Source organism: Motacilla alba, chromosome Z (assembly GCF_015832195.1).
Source record: "Motacilla alba alba isolate MOTALB_02 chromosome Z, Motacilla_alba_V1.0_pri, whole genome shotgun sequence".
Lineage (NCBI taxonomy): Eukaryota > Metazoa > Chordata > Aves > Passeriformes > Motacillidae > Motacilla > Motacilla alba.
Genome location: NC_052046.1, coordinates 2,222,998 through 2,240,913, shown reverse-complemented (window position 1 = coordinate 2,240,913; position 17,916 = coordinate 2,222,998). Strand labels below are relative to the sequence as shown.

The 17,916-nt window shown below is 43.9% G+C and overlaps 1 protein-coding gene across 3 annotated transcripts in view; it reads right to left on the bottom strand.

Moving 5' to 3' along the window:
- Positions 1–281: 281 nt before the first annotated feature.
- Positions 282–17,916, bottom strand: part of SKOR2 (SKI family transcriptional corepressor 2) — a 33,534-nt gene continuing 15,899 nt past the window's right edge. For 2 of the 3 annotated variants that reach the window (XM_038124625.1, XM_038124626.1), the window contains exons 5-9: positions 15,978–16,043; positions 15,489–15,587; positions 11,503–11,570; positions 3,250–3,314; positions 282–1,012 (exon numbers count right to left, since the gene is read on the bottom strand). In XM_038124625.1, coding sequence (XP_037980553.1) covers positions 3,252–3,314; positions 11,503–11,570; positions 15,489–15,587; positions 15,978–16,043 — 296 coding nt within the window. In that variant the 3' untranslated portion in view covers positions 282–1,012; positions 3,250–3,251. The remainder of the gene's footprint in view (positions 1,013–3,249; positions 3,315–11,502; positions 11,571–15,488; positions 15,588–15,977; positions 16,044–17,916) is intronic. The other variant, XM_038124627.1, reaches the window with a different exon arrangement.

The window sequence follows — 17,916 nt, the reverse complement described above, 5'->3', positions numbered from 1 at the left end:
CTGCCTTTATTTCTGTGGATCCACAAGGCACGTCCTGCAATTGTACTAAATCTGCTTCTCCTGAGCGTTTTCAAAATAAACAGAGGCAGATATTTCCACCACAAAACTCTTCAGCATATTATTTGTGAATTAAAATACTTCTAAAAAGGCATTATTGGGGATAAATTTCCCAGTTGTTTTCTTAGGTGGACTAAGCATGGCATTAAATTACAGGGAAGCTCAACTATTATCTCATACTTTTCTTTTTTTTTTTATTATAGACTTTTTATCCACATGAATGATAAAGAAACTACAACAGAGTTAAATACCTTTTTTGATAACAGTGATTATATTCTTAATTACACTCAATATTAAATTGTAAAATATTTCCAGAGGAGTACAATCGTAATTCATACAGCAGGCAAAATACCAGAGGGGGAAAGGGACGAGGGAGAGGGGTGTGAGAATCTCCAGACTGCTTTTAAAAAGCACTGTGTATGGCTAACGCTGCTCTATCCGTCCATCCATCTGTCCACCCGTCCATCCAAACGTGGTTCTGGCCCATCTGGTGAGACGTTCATTTCCTTCCACAAAACAATCACTATTCCAAAGCAAAAGGCGAACTGGCAGATGTTGTCAGTGTCTGCGGCATCGAAAGGACCAGCAGTTCCTTTCACAGCTTATCTGCACGATTCAAAAGCTTTTCTTTTTTTTTTCCTATCAAGCTCAATAGTCCTTCTAAAAACACAAAGACTTAAACTTTGGTACCACCAAAAAAAAAAAAAAAAAAAAAGAAAAATATCAAGGACAGGCATTTTTTTTTTGTTGTTTTGTGTTTACTAATAAATGGCTGCTACATTCTATTTGACATGGTTGTCCATGATACTATGAGGTCACTTGTCCTTAGGTTCAGAGGAACCTGATTTTTTTTTATTTAGATCCCCAAACACTTCCATTTCACAGTCTATATACAAGTCAGGTTTCTGACTGGGTTATAACTTATAAGGTAACAGCTGCAAAAGCTCCTGTGCTTCTGGGAGTGGGAAAAAAAAAAAAAAAAAAAGAGAGAGAGGGAGAAAAAGAGAGAGAAAGTGTTATCAACATTAAGCCAAAGTTTGAGACAGTGACAGAATCATTTATTTACAACCCTTGAGAAAGGGACACACGTGGGTCACCTGCTCTAGCAGCATCCCCTGAGACTTCGACAGTATCTGAGGGGTCCCGTGGAAATATTGGCAATAAAGATGAAGTGCAAACTTTGACAGACTGCAGTGCGATTAAACGCAGCCAGATCTGCCATGGGAAGGGGCAGAGGGCCCCGCAAGGGGCTCGGGGCAGGAACTGAGGGGTTGCTCTGCCAAACAGAGTCTGAAGCCCCTGGAGCGCTGCGTGGGCAGGGATGTGCAAACACGTTTCCTCCTGAGGAGACTTTTCCTCCTTGGCACATCAAGGACACGAAACTGCTCCTGAACGACACAGCCGCGGTTCTCCGCCTGGCTGGCTCGGCTGAGCACTTAAGCAACAGCTAATCTCTCAAAAGAACCGGGGCCCCGTGGAGGCATCCCGCTTGTCCGCGGGGATGGCGCGCCGCTGGAAACAGCAGCAGCGTGAGGAGCGCATCCATCCTCCCCGCCCTGGCCAAACGGGCACGGAATGCTCGCTGCTGGGATGCCAGCGCCGTCCTGGCAGGGACCGGGAGCTGATGGAAGCCCGGTGATGGGAGCAAGCTGCTCCTCTCGTCCGATGCTGCCATCCTCAGGCAGGTTCTTGTTGGGCATCAAGCGCTGCAGACAAGGCACTGGGGCAGGACCTGCTGCTCCTGATGGCGGGAGGCGTGCTGTTTTATTCTGGGCATTAATGCCGCTGATTTTGTTTTAAATCAGCGCCCAGATTGCTGTAGGCTCGATTGGAAGACGCTGGCAGTCAGTGAGGAGGTGTGCACAAGAGCCAAAAGAGACCAGCTCGGTGCTTAGAATAATCTCCTTATCTCAGCGGGCAGAGCTCCGGGCCACAGATCGTGGTTATCTGGTTACTCTTACTCCTACTTACTCCTACTGCTTTTATTTTTAAGAATCTGCTTCTTCTATAGCTCAGGCTCCATCATCTCCACTACCAAGCCCTTCTCAGATGTCCCAGACTCTCCTGAATACCTCTATTTTGTGCATTACCGAGATCTCTGTATGAGTAGCTCTTCTTTTTCTAATCCCCCTACTTCTCCTCGGGGATTTTTTTAGTGAATCCACAAGCCAGATTTTGTGGCATAACACAGTAGCAGGGCTACCAGCTTTTGGCATCTGTCTCCAATCCCTAATCTTTTTGTTTTACCAGGAAAAAAAAACCAAGAGAATGTCATTTAAACTTCAGCACCTGAAACTGGAATCTCCCAGGCCACTGATGATGGAGGTGGTGTTTCTACTAAATGAGCCCTTCTAACAGACAGTCCTGAAAAATGTAGTGCTTGGTTTAGGAAGGCCCTGCACATGAGCAGCAGGATAATTACCTTCTGTAGGACACTGAACTTCAGAACCACAGTCAGTGGGGTTCTGTGAGACTCCCAAAATATGCTGATGTACTGCTTTCTACTGGAGCTGAAGTAGTTTCATTAAGGGCAGAAAAACTCCTCCCTACCTGGAGCGTGAACATTTTTTTTGCACTCTGAATGCCAAGGTATTTCCCTCTTTCTATTCCCTCTTTCCACTGAAGGTACGTTGAACCTTGATGACGCTTTTCAGCGTCAGGAAAAGCACAAGCTCAGGCAGTTAGAGCCATGGAATGGTTTGAGTTGAAAAGAAGAGATCCCTTCATCCTACCCCTGCCATGGGCAGGGACACCTTCCACTGTCTCAGGGTGCTCCAAGCCCCATCCAACCTGGCCTTGGGCACTTCCAGGGATGGGGCAGCCACAGCTGCTCTGGGCACCCTGTGCCAGGACCTCACCACCCTCACAGGGAAGAATTTCTTCCTAATATTTAATTTAAAGCTACTTTAGTATTTAATTTAAAGCTACTCCCCGTTTGAAGCCTTTGTCTTGTCACTGCAGGACCCACGGGTCAGCTCCCAACACCACATCCCACCCCAGGGAAGCCTGGTAATTCACGCCACACGTGATTTATCAGCTTTAGACTGTAGCACAGCACCTGCACAGAGAGGGCTTTGGGACCAGAACCAGCCACATCAAACAACAGAATGATCCTCTTAATTCCTGCTATGGCTGCAGAGGAACGCAGGCAGCCAGGTCAAGTGGAATGGAGTCTCTTTTTCGCAAGCTCACCTTTAGCTTTTGCTGAGGTGTGCACCGAGCTTTTCTTTCCTGATCAAGCTTGCTGCATAGGGAATCTGGAATGACACAGAAACAGAGACACTGCTCAGCCAAGGTTTAGCTAATGAAACACCCAAGCTGGAAATCCCTGTAAATGAAAGGTTTTTTCTCCTTCCTGAAAATGGGGAGGAATTGTAGGAAACAGCACCTTAAATACAAAGGTTCAACTCTTTATGAAACCTCAGGGAGGGTGAAGGCAGAAATAAAATTAAAAATGGCCAGAACTAAAACAACAGATGGAATCTTAAAATTCAGTGTAAAAGATGCATTCTGATGCTTTGTTTATATCAGAGGCTGACAAAGGGTAGAGCCACCTGTGAGATCATAAAAAGTCAGCTGCCTGTGACAGATCAGGCAATGCACACTGATCCCTGCACAGCCACAATACAGCAGGTTGGGAGCGTGAGACTCCGTGTATTTATATCCCCCTAATTAGGAAGTTCATAATAGTTATCTCCTACTTGCACCAATCTGAAGGGAAGCCACTGAAGTGGAACAAATAATTAAAGAAAAACAGAGAACATGGGCATATTAGGGAACACAGTTATATTTAGAAACAAAGTGGGATGATGTGCTCATTGGCCAGGGGGAATACATTACAGGGCTGCTCTTCTTCAGTGCTGGGCCTTTAGAATGCAACAAAACTAAATTGCTCTGAGATTTCCCCATAGCTGGGAATCCAAGTGGCTACAAATTCTTTGATGATGGCTTTTGGAGGGACTGCTGGAGGAATACAGGCTGGGGGATCAAAAAATTCTGTGTCCCTGCACTCCTAGGTGCTGCTGCACACTGAGCTGACCTGCTTCTGCTGCCAGGCACTCCAGAATATGCTCACAAATAATGTCAAATATGTCACTGCAAGCTGACAGTTATGTCACCTGCAGTCAGGATCAAGGCCTTAACCTGCACAAACAGCAGAAGGAACAGATGGGCAAATGCAGAGTTCAAGCAACATGCCTAGACACAGTGAATTTACATCCATATCCACTGACCCCACATGTTCCTGTACATCCCTGTTTTGATTTTAGATACATAATGCCCATAATTATTTTAAATACGTTGTGCCCGTCCGTTTTGAGGATGTTTGTGTGGATTGTGCCCAGCATGCCTCTGGGCTGGGGTAAAGCATCGTGTCTGCAAAGACACGGAGAGACTTATCCATCCCTGCCTACCTTAGTAAGGAAAAAGAGGAGGGAAGGATCAGGATGAGAGGAAAGAGAGGGGTTTTTGAAGCTCGAGAGCTAACCCTTTCATGTCTTGGGAAGGGAGGTCAATCTGGCTGAAAGCAGCAGCACCAGGAAGGAGCAGTGTCTGTGGCTAAAGCCTTTCACAGGGGCACGCTGCTTCCCCCCTGCACAGCCCTGGGAAAGGGGAAATGTGTGTGCACAAACTACTGATTACCAGAAAAGATCAAGATTCCAGGTGTTTTGTCTGACTACTCTGATAATCCCTTCCCCTGGCAGAAGATAATAGACATCAGGAAGATTGTGGCCAGATCTCCCCCACCATGAAACAGAGCTGTCCCCTCCACCATGTCCCCAGGCACAGCTGCCTTTAGGACAAAGTACTTGCAAAGACTGCAAAACTCCTTCCCAAGCTGCAGCAGAGAGGGGGATGCAGAGAATCTGCTTCCCTGATCACCCGTGGCCATGGTTTGGATGCAAAAGGGAGCCACAAACAAACTGCACAAAAGAAATCAGCACGTTCCAGCTGGGACCTGTGGTGCCTCACCAGCTGATTCCTGCCTCTCTCCCACTCACGAAGGCCAACTTGGGTTTGCATGGCCACAAATTATATAGGACATCTCCCAGGCTGTACTGACCTAGATAATACAACGGGGTACATTCTGTCAGAAATTAACTGTTCTTAATCCACTTCTCTGCTATATTTGGCGTCTTTCTAACGCGTGTTGTTTTACCTGATCTCCTGGCAATTGATGGCACTGGGAGAGGTGGGTGTTCAGCAGGGAAATGACTGCTTTCTCCACGAGTTAAATCACCCACAATGTCATCTTCTGTTTCTGTCATTGTCAGAGCACTCTGTAACTCTGATGCTGTGGTGGAAGAGGGTTTAGGGCTCTTCCTGGCAAAAAGGTGTCCCTTTTCAAAGGGTGTACAGGAGTAACAAAAGTGAAGGCAGCTGGGTTTTAAGCAGCAAAAAACCCAGTTTTGGTGACCAGGCCCACATTAGTAGGAAACACAATGAGAGCAGATCTGAGGAGAAACTCCAAGAAAAATGCAACATGGACACTGAGCCCTTTTTCCTACAGGCTGACTCCAGTCTAGTCCTGGTATCCATTAGGAACTGGAGCACAGATCCCCTGTGCATTCCTGGAGCACATCCCCATTTGTTCCACCTGGAAGGAGCCCAGTCAGCCAGCCTGGAGCCTGCCCCATGACTCAAACCAAAGCACGGGTAATGGATTGGACTGGGGAGTCATTTCTGAAGTTCCTGTCTGATGCCTGTTATCCACACTCAGATATCAAAGAAGCTTCAGCACACCATCCTCTTTCAGAGGCTTCACCTCTGCATCCCATCTCTGGTGAGGTACATGATTTTACATTGTGTTGCCTAGAAAAAATGTTTTGTAGCTGAGGCTGGCTTGTGGCTCCCTGCACATCCACACCCATTTTTTATCAGCATTTCTGCAGATTCTAAAGGAAAGGAAGCTTTCTGCTTAAATTTGTACAAAGCATCCTTTTCTTTAACATTTGAATTTACTGGAGAAAGAGGCACAGCTCCATCCTGTCAACCCAAGGCATATGCACATGTGTTGTCAAGATACAAGTTTTGCTCATCTGTCTTTGAAAAAATAAAATAAATTAAAAAAAAACCAAAACAAAAAACTGACAGCGAGAAATAAAATTCTGGTGAAAACAGCTCCCTTTCCTGTACACAATCAGGGATGAGCCTTTTGAGGACACAGAACACAGCGTTCCAGAAATGTTCTTTTACCTGTCATTATGTGTGTGCCTGTGAGCAGGCACTTCAGCACAAGATGCCACTCAAGAAATCCGAGAGCCATTCTGCTGAACAACTGTTTGCATTCTCTCCAAGGTCAATCATCTGAGCTGCACCACTTCAGGCCAAGTGCAGAGATCACAAATGGCACTGAAGCACTGCCATTTCCCATTTCCTGTTTTTGAGAACTCAGATCTCCCCACACAGAAATGTGGGTGCTTCTGGTTTGGATAATGAATGCATTAGTTGTACAAAAGCACCAGCTTTCCATAAGCAGTGTAAACTAGGAATTAGAGCTACTGGTGCTCTTCTGAATTGCAGTGTGACCCAGAGGAACAGGCTCTCATGCCTCTGAAGATTTACCAACATTAACCACATGGTGGATTTTTTTTTCCCCTTTCTTTTAAACATTCCTTGTCAATCTTTAAGGATCAGGGTGAAAGATGATGCAGAGATGGAAATCAGCTTTGGAGAGAGATAGTTCCTGATTTGTTTTATTGCCCGACTCTGAAGAACAGAGTTGATTTAAAGGAGCACTGAGAGCAGAAAGCCATAAAACACAGAGCAGTTCCAGATGGATCCAGTTCTGAGCTCTGAACATTATTATCAGCCTGAAGTGAGGCTGGTAAGGAGGAAGTCGGTTCATGGGAGCATAACCTAATTAAAATATCCCAAACAAAACCAAACCATCTTTTTTCACCTAATCTGGAAAGACAAAGGCTTGCCTGAGTGTTCCACATTTCTAACACACCTCAAAAACCTGTCACCTTTTACCCCAATGTAAAATTAGTGGGATTGATCATCACACCTGATGATATAAACCACAATGGGTGATGAACACCACCTGAGCTTTTCCTGATGGACAGGTCACCACTGAGAACCCACAAACTACTTGTAAGGCACCTCAGAGAGAAAACTAACAAAAGCTCCTCAGTTTGCAGGAGACTTAGATTTCCTGCTTGGCGTTCTACTTTTCCATAGCCATGTTTGAGAGAGGTGCATGAAAACACTAAAGGATGAAAATCATAATGCTGGCAATGCTGCTTCTGATCTTTGTCTCTCACCAGGCAGCTAGGAAGAAAGTTCATGGTTTTAAAGTCTATTCCACTAACACAGTTGCTCAGAAGACAATATCAGACAGATGCAGAGTTTCAGGCAGGAGGTGACTTGGTGCTTGGTTATGGTGCTGAGCTATCCCAGCAGATGAGTTCTGGTCTCATTGGACAGAAACTAAAAACTCTAGAGGGAGGTGAGCTCTTCTAAAGCTGTACCTTGTATGTCATGTCTGAATTTCCCCCATCCTGCTGGGCAGCAGTTCCTCCTCTCTGGCCCTTTGTCTGCAACTCATTAACAAAAGCCAGACGATCCCCAGAATCTCAGAACTTTCTAGGTTCAAAAAGATGTCTAAGATAACTGAGTCCAACCATGCCACCAGTGCCCAGCTCACCACTGACCCCTGTCCCCAAGTGCCACACCCACACAGCCTTTAAAGCCCTCCAGGGATGGGGACACCACCTCTGCCCTGAACAGCTGTCCTCGGTGCTTGACAGTGAAGAATTTTTTCCTAATATCCAGTTTAAACCTTCCCTGGCACAACAGGATCCGCATGCAAAATCCACATTTTATATATGATCTGCACATACACGCCCTGTACTCAGCCAGTTTGGGAGGCAGCACTTTGCAAAAGGAGGAAGAGGAAAATGCATTCAGGGGTCTAAGATACATTTTCTTGTTAAATATGGTGATTGATTGTTTCCTTGCATTTGGCCAAGATCGTGGCACAAACAGGTGGCAAAACTTCCTGCCAGCTGCTTCAGACACTTGGAAAACTCTACAAACTGAAACACAGGAAGTTCCACCTGGACGTCAGGAAGAAATTCCTTACTGTCACAGTCTGCATGGAGAGGTTGTGGAGCCTTCCTCGCTGGAGGTGTTCAAAACCTGCCTGGAGAACTGTTCCGAGCAATGTGCTCTGCGGCACTCCACTCGAGCAGGGAGCTTGGACTAGGTGACCTCCAGTGGCCACTTGCAGCCTTACTCCTTCTGTGATTCCCATCAAAACTACCGGCCACACCCCACCCTGCTCCTCCAGCAACGCCCTGAGCCAGGCTGCCTGCAGAGAACCCAACATCCACCAGTGAAGATGCAAGAGAACAGGGCCCATCACGTTTTCCCAGCGACCTGAGCCTTACTCCTTGGCTTTCAGGAACCCATGAAATATTATTATTTTTTAACTCCGGCGCGGGCAGAGCAACAGGAGCAGCGGGGGCCGCTGATCCAGCCCAGCCCTAAGCCGGGCTCAATTTAAGCCGGAGTTACCGCGCCGCTGCAGTGGCGGCCGGCGGGCGGCAGAGGGCACCCGCGGGCCGCGCTGCGGCCGATCGCTCCCAAAACGGGGAAGAATCTCCCCAAAAAAAAAACCGGGACAAAAAGCGCCACGGCCAGCGCAGGGCACGAGTTCACGTCAGTCTGCGGTGGGTGTTGGCGCTGGGAAGTTTCCAAATGCAATCATAATTGGCTGATTTTTTTTTCGTGGTCACGTTCAGCTTGTATTACAGATATTTCCGAAACAGCAAACATGCTGGGTAAATTTGTTTTAAAGTCTGGTTGCTCAGATCAGGGTGAGTGAAACGATCGTTCTGGAAAAAACTGCTTCTGATACTCACAGTTACAGGGGATCGGGGATGACAGAATCATTTAGGTTGGAAAAGCCCGCCAAGACATTCAAATCCAGCCATTTCCCCCACACTGCCCAGCCCACATTAATCCTCGTCCCCAAGTGCCACATCCACATGGCTCTTAAATCTTTCCAGGGATATTCAGGAAGGACTAATTTAAGTTGTGTATCTTCAGCAGTGAGAAGAGCCAAAAAAACCACCCTGGCATCTGTATTTTTTGTAATTTTTTGTACCTTTTAAAGCAATTAAGTCAAGTTCTGTAGCTAGTTACATCGACAAATTTTGAGCTGATTACTAAAAAAGCATACACCTATGAAGGTCTAATTAAAACTGTGATTTCAGTATGTATGAAATGCTTCTGCTTTTCTCTTTGTACTTCTATGTTAACAGGAAAATTAGGTTAAAGTCCTGTTAAAGTAGTAGTGCAGCATCTCAGGTACAAAAAAAAAGCACCTAAAAGTACCAGTTAAAAACAAAACAACAACAGCAATTAAACAAAAAATCAAAAGCAGACATGCTTTTTGTGTATTCTGCACCAATTCATCCATGCAATAACTCTGGAAGGCCAAAGTAGTTCTATCACTACCACATTCAGTTCATTAATCTTAATTCTAGATATAAACATACAAGATATATTCCCTTGAATGAATTAGAGCCACTGCTGGGATTATCACCTCAAAAATGCTGACTCCATTTCAGTTATCAGCCAAGACATCTCTGAAGATTTCTGCACTCATCTTGAGCAAACACGCTCATTATTTGCAGCAGTCTCTCAGTTTTTCATACAAACACCTTTTTATCAGTCTCACTGATCACAACCTGCCCCACGAATATGAGCATGAAGACTTACCGGTGATTCAACAACATTTCCATTAGTACAAATTATCTAAGGCATCTGTAGTGAGGGAAGAGGTCCTGAGTTGTTGGTGCAGCACATTAAATGTTGAAACTATTCTCTGAAAGTACACTCAGACAGCTCTGCTAAATGATTAAATGACTCTTAGTCTGTCCATAGCACACGTCAGTAAGTGAAAAGGGTGTGAATTACTTGATCATATTTCTTTTCCTGCCCAAAAAAAAAAAAAAAAATCAGGAAAACCACCACAGCTGGCTTGCTGGAGGTCTAGGATATCCAGTTCCAGAAACAACTTCACCACAGGGCCACAAGGTGAATGGCAGAGGTGATCCATTCTCTCCCTGGGAGGCAGAGTTAGCTAGCTCCAAGTTCAGCTGACGCAAGAGATAAAGAGTGGGGTGGGGCCGTAAACTTTGTGCCTAGAAGTTCTTTGCAACAGGAAATTCAGCTGCCCACCTGCCTCAAGTTCAAAGAAGTGCTTTTCAGGATGGCATCCTAATTAGGACTTTCTGTGACAACAAAATTCACGGGTCAAGTCAAACTTCCTGCCTGTCATCAGGACACAAAGGGGGACGCAGTAACAACTGGGGCACACTGAAGGAAAAGAGCGCGGACCAGCTGCAAAAAACACCCAGAGATATTCTGGACCTGTTTCCTCCACAAACACCTCTTCCAAACACCCTCCATCTCTCATTGAAATCTCCGCAGTCAGCAGGAACGGGGCGCGTGGATGCTCGGCTGCTCTAAAAATAAGGCCAGTCCTAAATGCCTCTGAACATCGGAGCACAAGTCTGACAATCCTGGCCTTCAAATTCACTTTTATGTCCTAACCCATCAATTAGAAAATGACAGTACCAGGAGGCTGGGCAATGCCTTCTCTGCACCGTGACAAGCAGAAGGAAAATTTCAGTGGGCGAGCACAGGGGCTGATTCAGAGAAATGGGGATATTTGCCAAGCTTGCCTCAAAAACAAAATGCCATTGGGCAATGTCAGACTGATCACAGAGAAAGCACCAGCAAAGCAAGCATTAGCTGACAGCCTCGCCATGCCCTGCTCTTGAAACCACACTAAGCATTCATTTATTTGAGTGTGGAACAGCTTCCCGTGCTCCAGCCCCTTTGCTTGCACCGGATTAAGAACATCAGCTTTTCAAAACAACATAGTTGGATGTGATGATCCAGAGCTGCACCAGCACACAGGCAAAATCCCCCTTGGTTTTAAAATAACAAGCAGGAGACCCAATAGTAATGTGTGCCTGCACTGAACTGTGTTTTGGCAACTTGATCCTTTACTGCTGAGTTAAGCACTTCTTCTCGCGTCTGAAATGAGGAAAAGACACATCCTAAGGTTTGTTTTCTGGTGGAAAGCAGGGATTGAGCAGATTCCCTAGGCAGAAACGTTTAACTGCTCAAAGTTTACTGATTCACTCCTCCCTGCTCCTCTCTGCAGAAGCGCCTCTCAGTGTTGAGTTGACACATTTTGTTTAGTTGAAACATGAAGACACATCTGGTTACTGTATGAAAGTAAATCTCCAGGTAATTAAGCTCCAAACCAGCTGAGAACTGCATGTTTACCTCTTGCTAGATAAAAGGCAATAGGAGCTCAGTAAAGGTGAATCTGCATGGCTCACAAAGGAAAAAATTGAGGTGTGAGCTTAAGAAACACAAAGCAGCAGCTCAAGACATTTTTATCAGAGAAAGTAAACTTACGATTTGTAGCTGTTGCACCATTTCTTCTCTGTATGCCAGCTCCCGCTTCATCTGATCTTGAAAATTGTCTGTATGAGAGGGAAAAAAGTGTAGGTGCAATAATTAAAACAGAGACCTCACGGCAGCATTGACACCAATCAAGCTAAATCAAGCCCAGTCATTACTGAAGAATCACAAAGCTTTGCAAAAGTCCTTCACTCAATTAAAACATATGCCTAACAAATATGTGTCCAATAGGAAACACCACTGATACCAGAAAAAATGTGGAACAGTTAGATTGCACTGCATCCCCCACCAGAAAATGTGGGATGCTAACTTTGTGTTGCTGTTTTCCTGCACGGGCAAGGCTCTGCAGTCATTAGTCAAAGTTTTTCAGGCCCTGAAGAGGAGAGCAGAAACGGCTCTTCTTTGCTTTGGCATAAATCCGTTGACATCAACAGCGATGTCCAGTGTGTGAGAGGAGAAAGCGTTCAAGGATGCAGGGTTTGATTTGTGGTTTGTAGCATCGTGCTGACGGCTTTGAACAAAACTGAAGCTCCATAAAGAGTGACGTGGAATTCGGAAGGGAGAAAGTCTTTGCAAAAGAGATCCTGGGCAGCTGGGTTACAGCACAGGCCAGCCTTCCTGCTCCAGTAGATCCTCCTTCCCTGATTTTCCTCCTAAACAACCATTTCAGACAAAACTTCGTATGTTAGAAGATTAACTGATGCTCTGTGCTCCTTAACACTCCTGTTGGTAGGTGGGAAAAAGAGGAATATAAACAAAACTATTGACAAGAACCAGAGAATTCCAAGAGCTGCCTGATGGAGGTCAGGGTGCAAGGATGGGCTGTTAAATGGAAGAGGAAAGAAAACCCATCCCAACCACTATCATTTTGATTCAAGTAAGAAGCCTGTCCTGGAAGAAAAAACAAGGGGGCAGAGCTCTGTCCCCCTTTCAAAAAAGAACTTTTTCTTCTGTGAATTGTGAACTGAAGTTGTTGTTTAAAAGAGAAGGAGGCAGGGAAAGAGCAATGAAATGGGGAAAGTGAGAAATTTTGGCAAGCTGAAGCCCTCAGGAGTCCAGAACAACCACATTGAAAAGCACATGGTGGCATTAGCTCAATGAAGTTCTCCAGATTCCCTGTAAATTCCCATGGAACTGTTAAGCCTATACTTACTATCCCTCTACTCTGACTCGACAGAAAAATAAGCCAACAAAAATAAAGCAGATTTTCAATTCTGCTTTTCCTAGACCCCCCCAGAAAACATGCAGTATAACAAGGTAACTGCCTCCTGTCCTGGTCACTAAAGGCTGATCATTGCGACCAATGTCCTCTAGCTTCACTCTGAGTAGGCTTTAAGGAGAAATTTTCCTTTTCCCCCTCAATGCTTTCCTCCCAGCTGCCTCTCCATGGGCTCATCACCTCTCCAAACAAACAGCTCAGGGATCTTGCTCAGCCCTGCACAGCAAATGTCCAGGCTCACAGCGGAAATGGGGTGTTAAAGGTAGGGACAGCGTTTTTTTTCCGGCGGCATTTATCGGAGTCCAAATGCTCACAGACAAAGCCATAAGCAGTACCCAGGAGAAAAGATATGAATATTTAAATAGCTTTCTTAACACAAAATTAAATACTTTAAGTACCCAGACTGCGTCTCTACCATTTTATTGCCACATTGTTTAAAATGCAGACGGACAGAAGGCAGAGCAGCCGACACGGAGGGCACAAAGCAGAGCAGGGCTCCAGGAGAACACACTGTCACCACGCAGAGATGCTTGCATTTCTATCAGGACAGCAAATAGTTTGACTTTCTACACGTGATCTGATCTTTTAGTTGTTTTTTTTTTAATTTTATTTGAGTGATCTCTGCATTGAGAGACCTTAAAGGCAAAAGAAAATTTCACCTGCAGCTTTCAAGCACAACAGCAACGTGAAAAATACAAGATCTTGCTGTTTTATAAATTATCACAGTCCGTGTTTCAAGCAGGTTCAAGAGGCCACTGAGAAGACTGCAGCATAGCGCTGCTTGGAGAGCTTGCAAATAAGCTCAGTTCTCATTTAACAGTGATTGAAACGAGAGGAGAACTCTGAAACCAAGCGCCATTTCCTGCACAGCCCTGTTGTGAGCAGTGGCTTGATGCTGTGAAGGGAGAACACCCCAAATGTGCTCAGTTCCAGGTGGAGGACCCAAAAGAGGTGACTCTAGAGCCCACTGCAGGCAACCTGACATTTTCCAGAGAGAACAGTATTGCCTTCCACATCTCTCATGTTGCCTCCCAGCTGAAACAGGGATGAGTTTTCAATACAATTTAAATTTTGCCTCAACTCTCCTTTTTAGTTGCCTCAACTCTCCTTTAGTTGTCCTCTGCCTGGCTTCTCCCTGCCCAACACACCAATACCATTCTAATACCCGACCTAAAGCAACAGCCCAACAGCAAGAGCCTGGAACAGCCCCCCTCTCCTGTGCTAGAACACACAATGCAATAGAGGCCAAAACACCCTCAACACGGATTTACACTGATTTGCTTTACAAAAGTAATTTTTTTCTTTTTTTCTTGTTTTATTACATGTGGAGGAGGGGTGGGTTTTTTTGGTAAATCTAAATCTGTAAATAGGCTTTACGGTCACTTGTAGGTATGGTTTATAGCACATTATCTGTTTTCTATTTTAATCCTGAAGAAAATTGACCACTACTTTGTGGTCCATTGAAACCACATATTTTTCAGGCCAGCATACAGCAGTCACCACTTCCTTGGTCGGCCGTACTTGTTCTTTTCTTTTATTTGAATTGTATTTCATGTGGTTTAATTGCAGTGTTTATTTACATGGCAAAGACAGAGCATTAATTTTACTGTAGAAGAGCAAAAGGATAAATAAGAGACTTGAATGGCAAAAGTCCAAGATGCCATTTCACCAATACCACACAGCAGCATTTTGATCCCCACGAGTTATTTGAAAATTACCTCACTCCCAAACCCAAGTAATGACTGGATTTATTCTGAAGGATGAGGTTATGCTCCTTTCATTAATATCTGTATCATGTCAAATGACTCTTCTTTATTTAAGGAGCTGTCTACATATTTCAATATTCGGGCTAAAGATGGAGTCATTCCCAGAGTCCTCACGCTTCCTGGCTTCCCTGAACATACCCATCTGATGCTACAGAAAGGGGACAAGCATATTTTCTTTGAACTATAGGAAAATGCTGTCTGTGCTCTCTCCTTTTCCAGTGTGATCATCCTGATCTAGGTGGGATTTCTCCTGGAAGAATCTTTCTGCCGTTGCTCCAGTGTCCTTCAAGAGATCCCAGCCAAGGGGTCTTTTTCCACATCAGTCAGCCCAGCCTTCTGGCAGCTTCACAAAAAACCCTGCTCAGTGCCCATTTTGTTTTATTTGAGATATGCCCTGCACATTCCATCGCCCTGGGCAGCGGCACCCCGCTCAGTGGCCGTGGTGGAAGGGCCACCTCAAACGTCCTCTCTCAACGGGAAAAATCCAAGCAGGAATTTCTACTCCTTAAAAAGTCCAGGTCGATCCTCCAGCATCAGCTGGAACCTCCTGAAAATGAGTATTAGGAACCTCCTCAAAACAAGGATGAAGTATCTTGTCTTCAGAAGCCCCTGAGGTGCTGGCTGAGTCACCAACCTCACCCTGCCCCATGAGGGCCCAGATGCCGTTTCTGTCTACTCACTGCAATCAATGCTATCAAAACTAGCGGAATGCACACCAAAACAAACATCCAGCTTTGTGTTTTCCCTACAAAAGACCTGCTTGGGCAGCTGCAAAGCCACAGGAGGGGCTGAAAGGGACCTTAAAAATCACCTCATTCCAGCCCCGGGGACACCTCCCACCATCCCAGCTTGCTCCAAGCCCTGCCCAACCTGGACCCAGCAGAACTAAGCCCAAGATCACAGCAGCACAACTGAGAGCCTGTCTCGTTTTATCAGCCTGGCAGCAACCAACCACATACACACACAACACCAAAACCACGGATTTTGTGTCTTACTGAAGACTGGGAAAGACGCGTTTCCTTTCAACACCTGGAATTCCTGTTCCAGCCTCCTCCGTAGGTCGATCTGCTCAAACAGAACCTTCTGGAGTTCCTCTAACAAAGAGAAAAAGTGGTTTTGATAATCTGTATAAATAATTCTTGAAAGAACAGTTGCAGAGCAATTCATTACTCTAAGACAAAATATTTTAACGCTTATTAAAATAAAAAAAAAAGTGTTGCATGGACCTACCATAGATTTTGTGCAGAAAGCCATGAATATAAATCAATGTAATATATTATTTTAAAGTATTATATTACAGTGTCATGTATTGATTGATATATATGCATTAATCTCAATTATATCCACCCAAAGGTCCATATATTATTCATATGTTACTTGACAAGCTTAAAATATGGCACAGAACAAAAGTGCCCCCTATTATCCTCATATTCTATTAAAACAAAGAGCAGTTTTATAATGTAAGAGGCCCTTATTTATTTTACCTTTCCCCATATTTTCCACATCCTTCTTCAGAGAATGAGGTGAATTGGTTTCTTGTGTGTGTTCTCCTTAAAAAAGAGAAAGAAAAAGACTATTGATTTACTGATAGTGCTTTTTGTCAGTGCTGTCCTTACTACACATCTGCTTCAGAGAATCTGGAGAGGGGAAAAAAAAAGGGGGCAAAAATATAAAGAAAGAGTAAGATCGAGGTTGATTTACAAATTTCTGGGTGCATAGCAGAAGTACTTGTGAATTCATATTTTCTCTAGTTCAGGGAAGTATCTGTCTACAGCATGGCCTCTTGCAGGCAATAGCTGATGTCTCCTTGATATTCTTCTTGCTGAGCTGATTCCTCCTTTCCCTCTAACCCCTCTCTTGAAGATACTCTTATCAGAGAAAAACTGGGAGCAGGCAGAGAAAAGGGGAGATGTTTCTCTACAGTCTCATCTCTTCTCCTCTCAACTGGAAGCCCGTGCTCTCCATCTGGGCAGGACCCTGCTCCAAAATCCACAGGAAAAATGCCTTTTTGCCTTCATCAGCTCTCCAGCTTTATCATCTTTCAGGGCTCCATGGCATGGGTGTGTTGCAACTGGATATAATTTATACCCAGCTGAGATAAAATTGACATTAGTGGTATTTGGATATGAAGGATACAGCTCCAGGGTCAGCCAGTTGAAGGACTCAATTCTTGGGTTGCCCACATCAACTTTTAATCATATTATAGCACAGAATCTTCCATGTAACAGAATTTGGCTATTTCCAGACACACACATGCTACTTCCTTCAGCCTTTTTTTTTTTGTCTACAAATTGAATTAAATTTTTTAAAAAATTAAAAGTCCCAAGTTGTGAAGTTCACCTGAATGACAGTTTGACTTGAAAGCTGAAGCTTCTGACAAAAGGTGTTACTTTCACTGTCCTCTGCAACTGCAAAATTTTTCCTGGGATTTCTATGAATAGCTTCTATAAAAGCTATGAAAAACTTTTTAAAAAATAATAAAATATCACTGAAGCTGAAATTGATGGGAGAATTTCTGTTATTTACAGCTGAAGTAGAAATGGACTCTCAATAATTAAGAAAATATTTGGTAAATAACCAATTATTGAACTAATTTGATTAATTCTTGTTTTAGTCCAGCCAGTAAATACACATCATTAACTTGACTAATAAGCAATCACAAGATATATATATATATAAATATATTCGTAGGCTTATGTAGTTAGAAGAGAGGTTAATGGAGAAAATACCTTGGGTTTTGATGTTTGTTTGGTTTTGCTTTTTTTTTAGATAAAAACCAATAGCACTGAATAGGTCATCGGACAACATACAACAGTTACTTTAAAAATTATTGTGTCATCACAATAGGCTAATTTTAAAGCTGAATTGGAAAGTCTTGCAATAGATGCAGTCAGAAATCTTTTTGCAAAACATTTTTTTCTGTTTTTTAAAATCGATGCAATCCTATATCCAGTAAACCTTGAAGTTATAGCATATGAAATCTATCCAACAGCTCTGCGTTTTAGCATCTCCACTCTCCTCAATCCTTAAAAAAAACCCAAAAAGCAACCACTCATTCAGGAACATACATTTACACAACTGGTATCTGGTGCCAGCAATTCCATTTTAAAAACTCATTTATGTAACGTGGTGAGTTAAACAAAAAAAAAAAAAAATCATGTTTTGTGGGATAATTTGTGAAAACAAAGAATTTTCCACAGGTAAGTTGTCTCACCACAGTAGAAAATATAGAAGGCTTAAAAATATATCACCTTTTGGGCAGTGGTTTGAGGGGTTTCCACAACGTAAAATGGGTTTCTTGGGGGCTTTTTTTAGCCAGCATGATCCTTTTTTAAACTAGATGGCCATGAAAACAAGGTATTTTGTCAGATAAACTAGGGTACATTAAATCAAAAGGGAGGAATTTAAGTTTAGGAAGGGTGA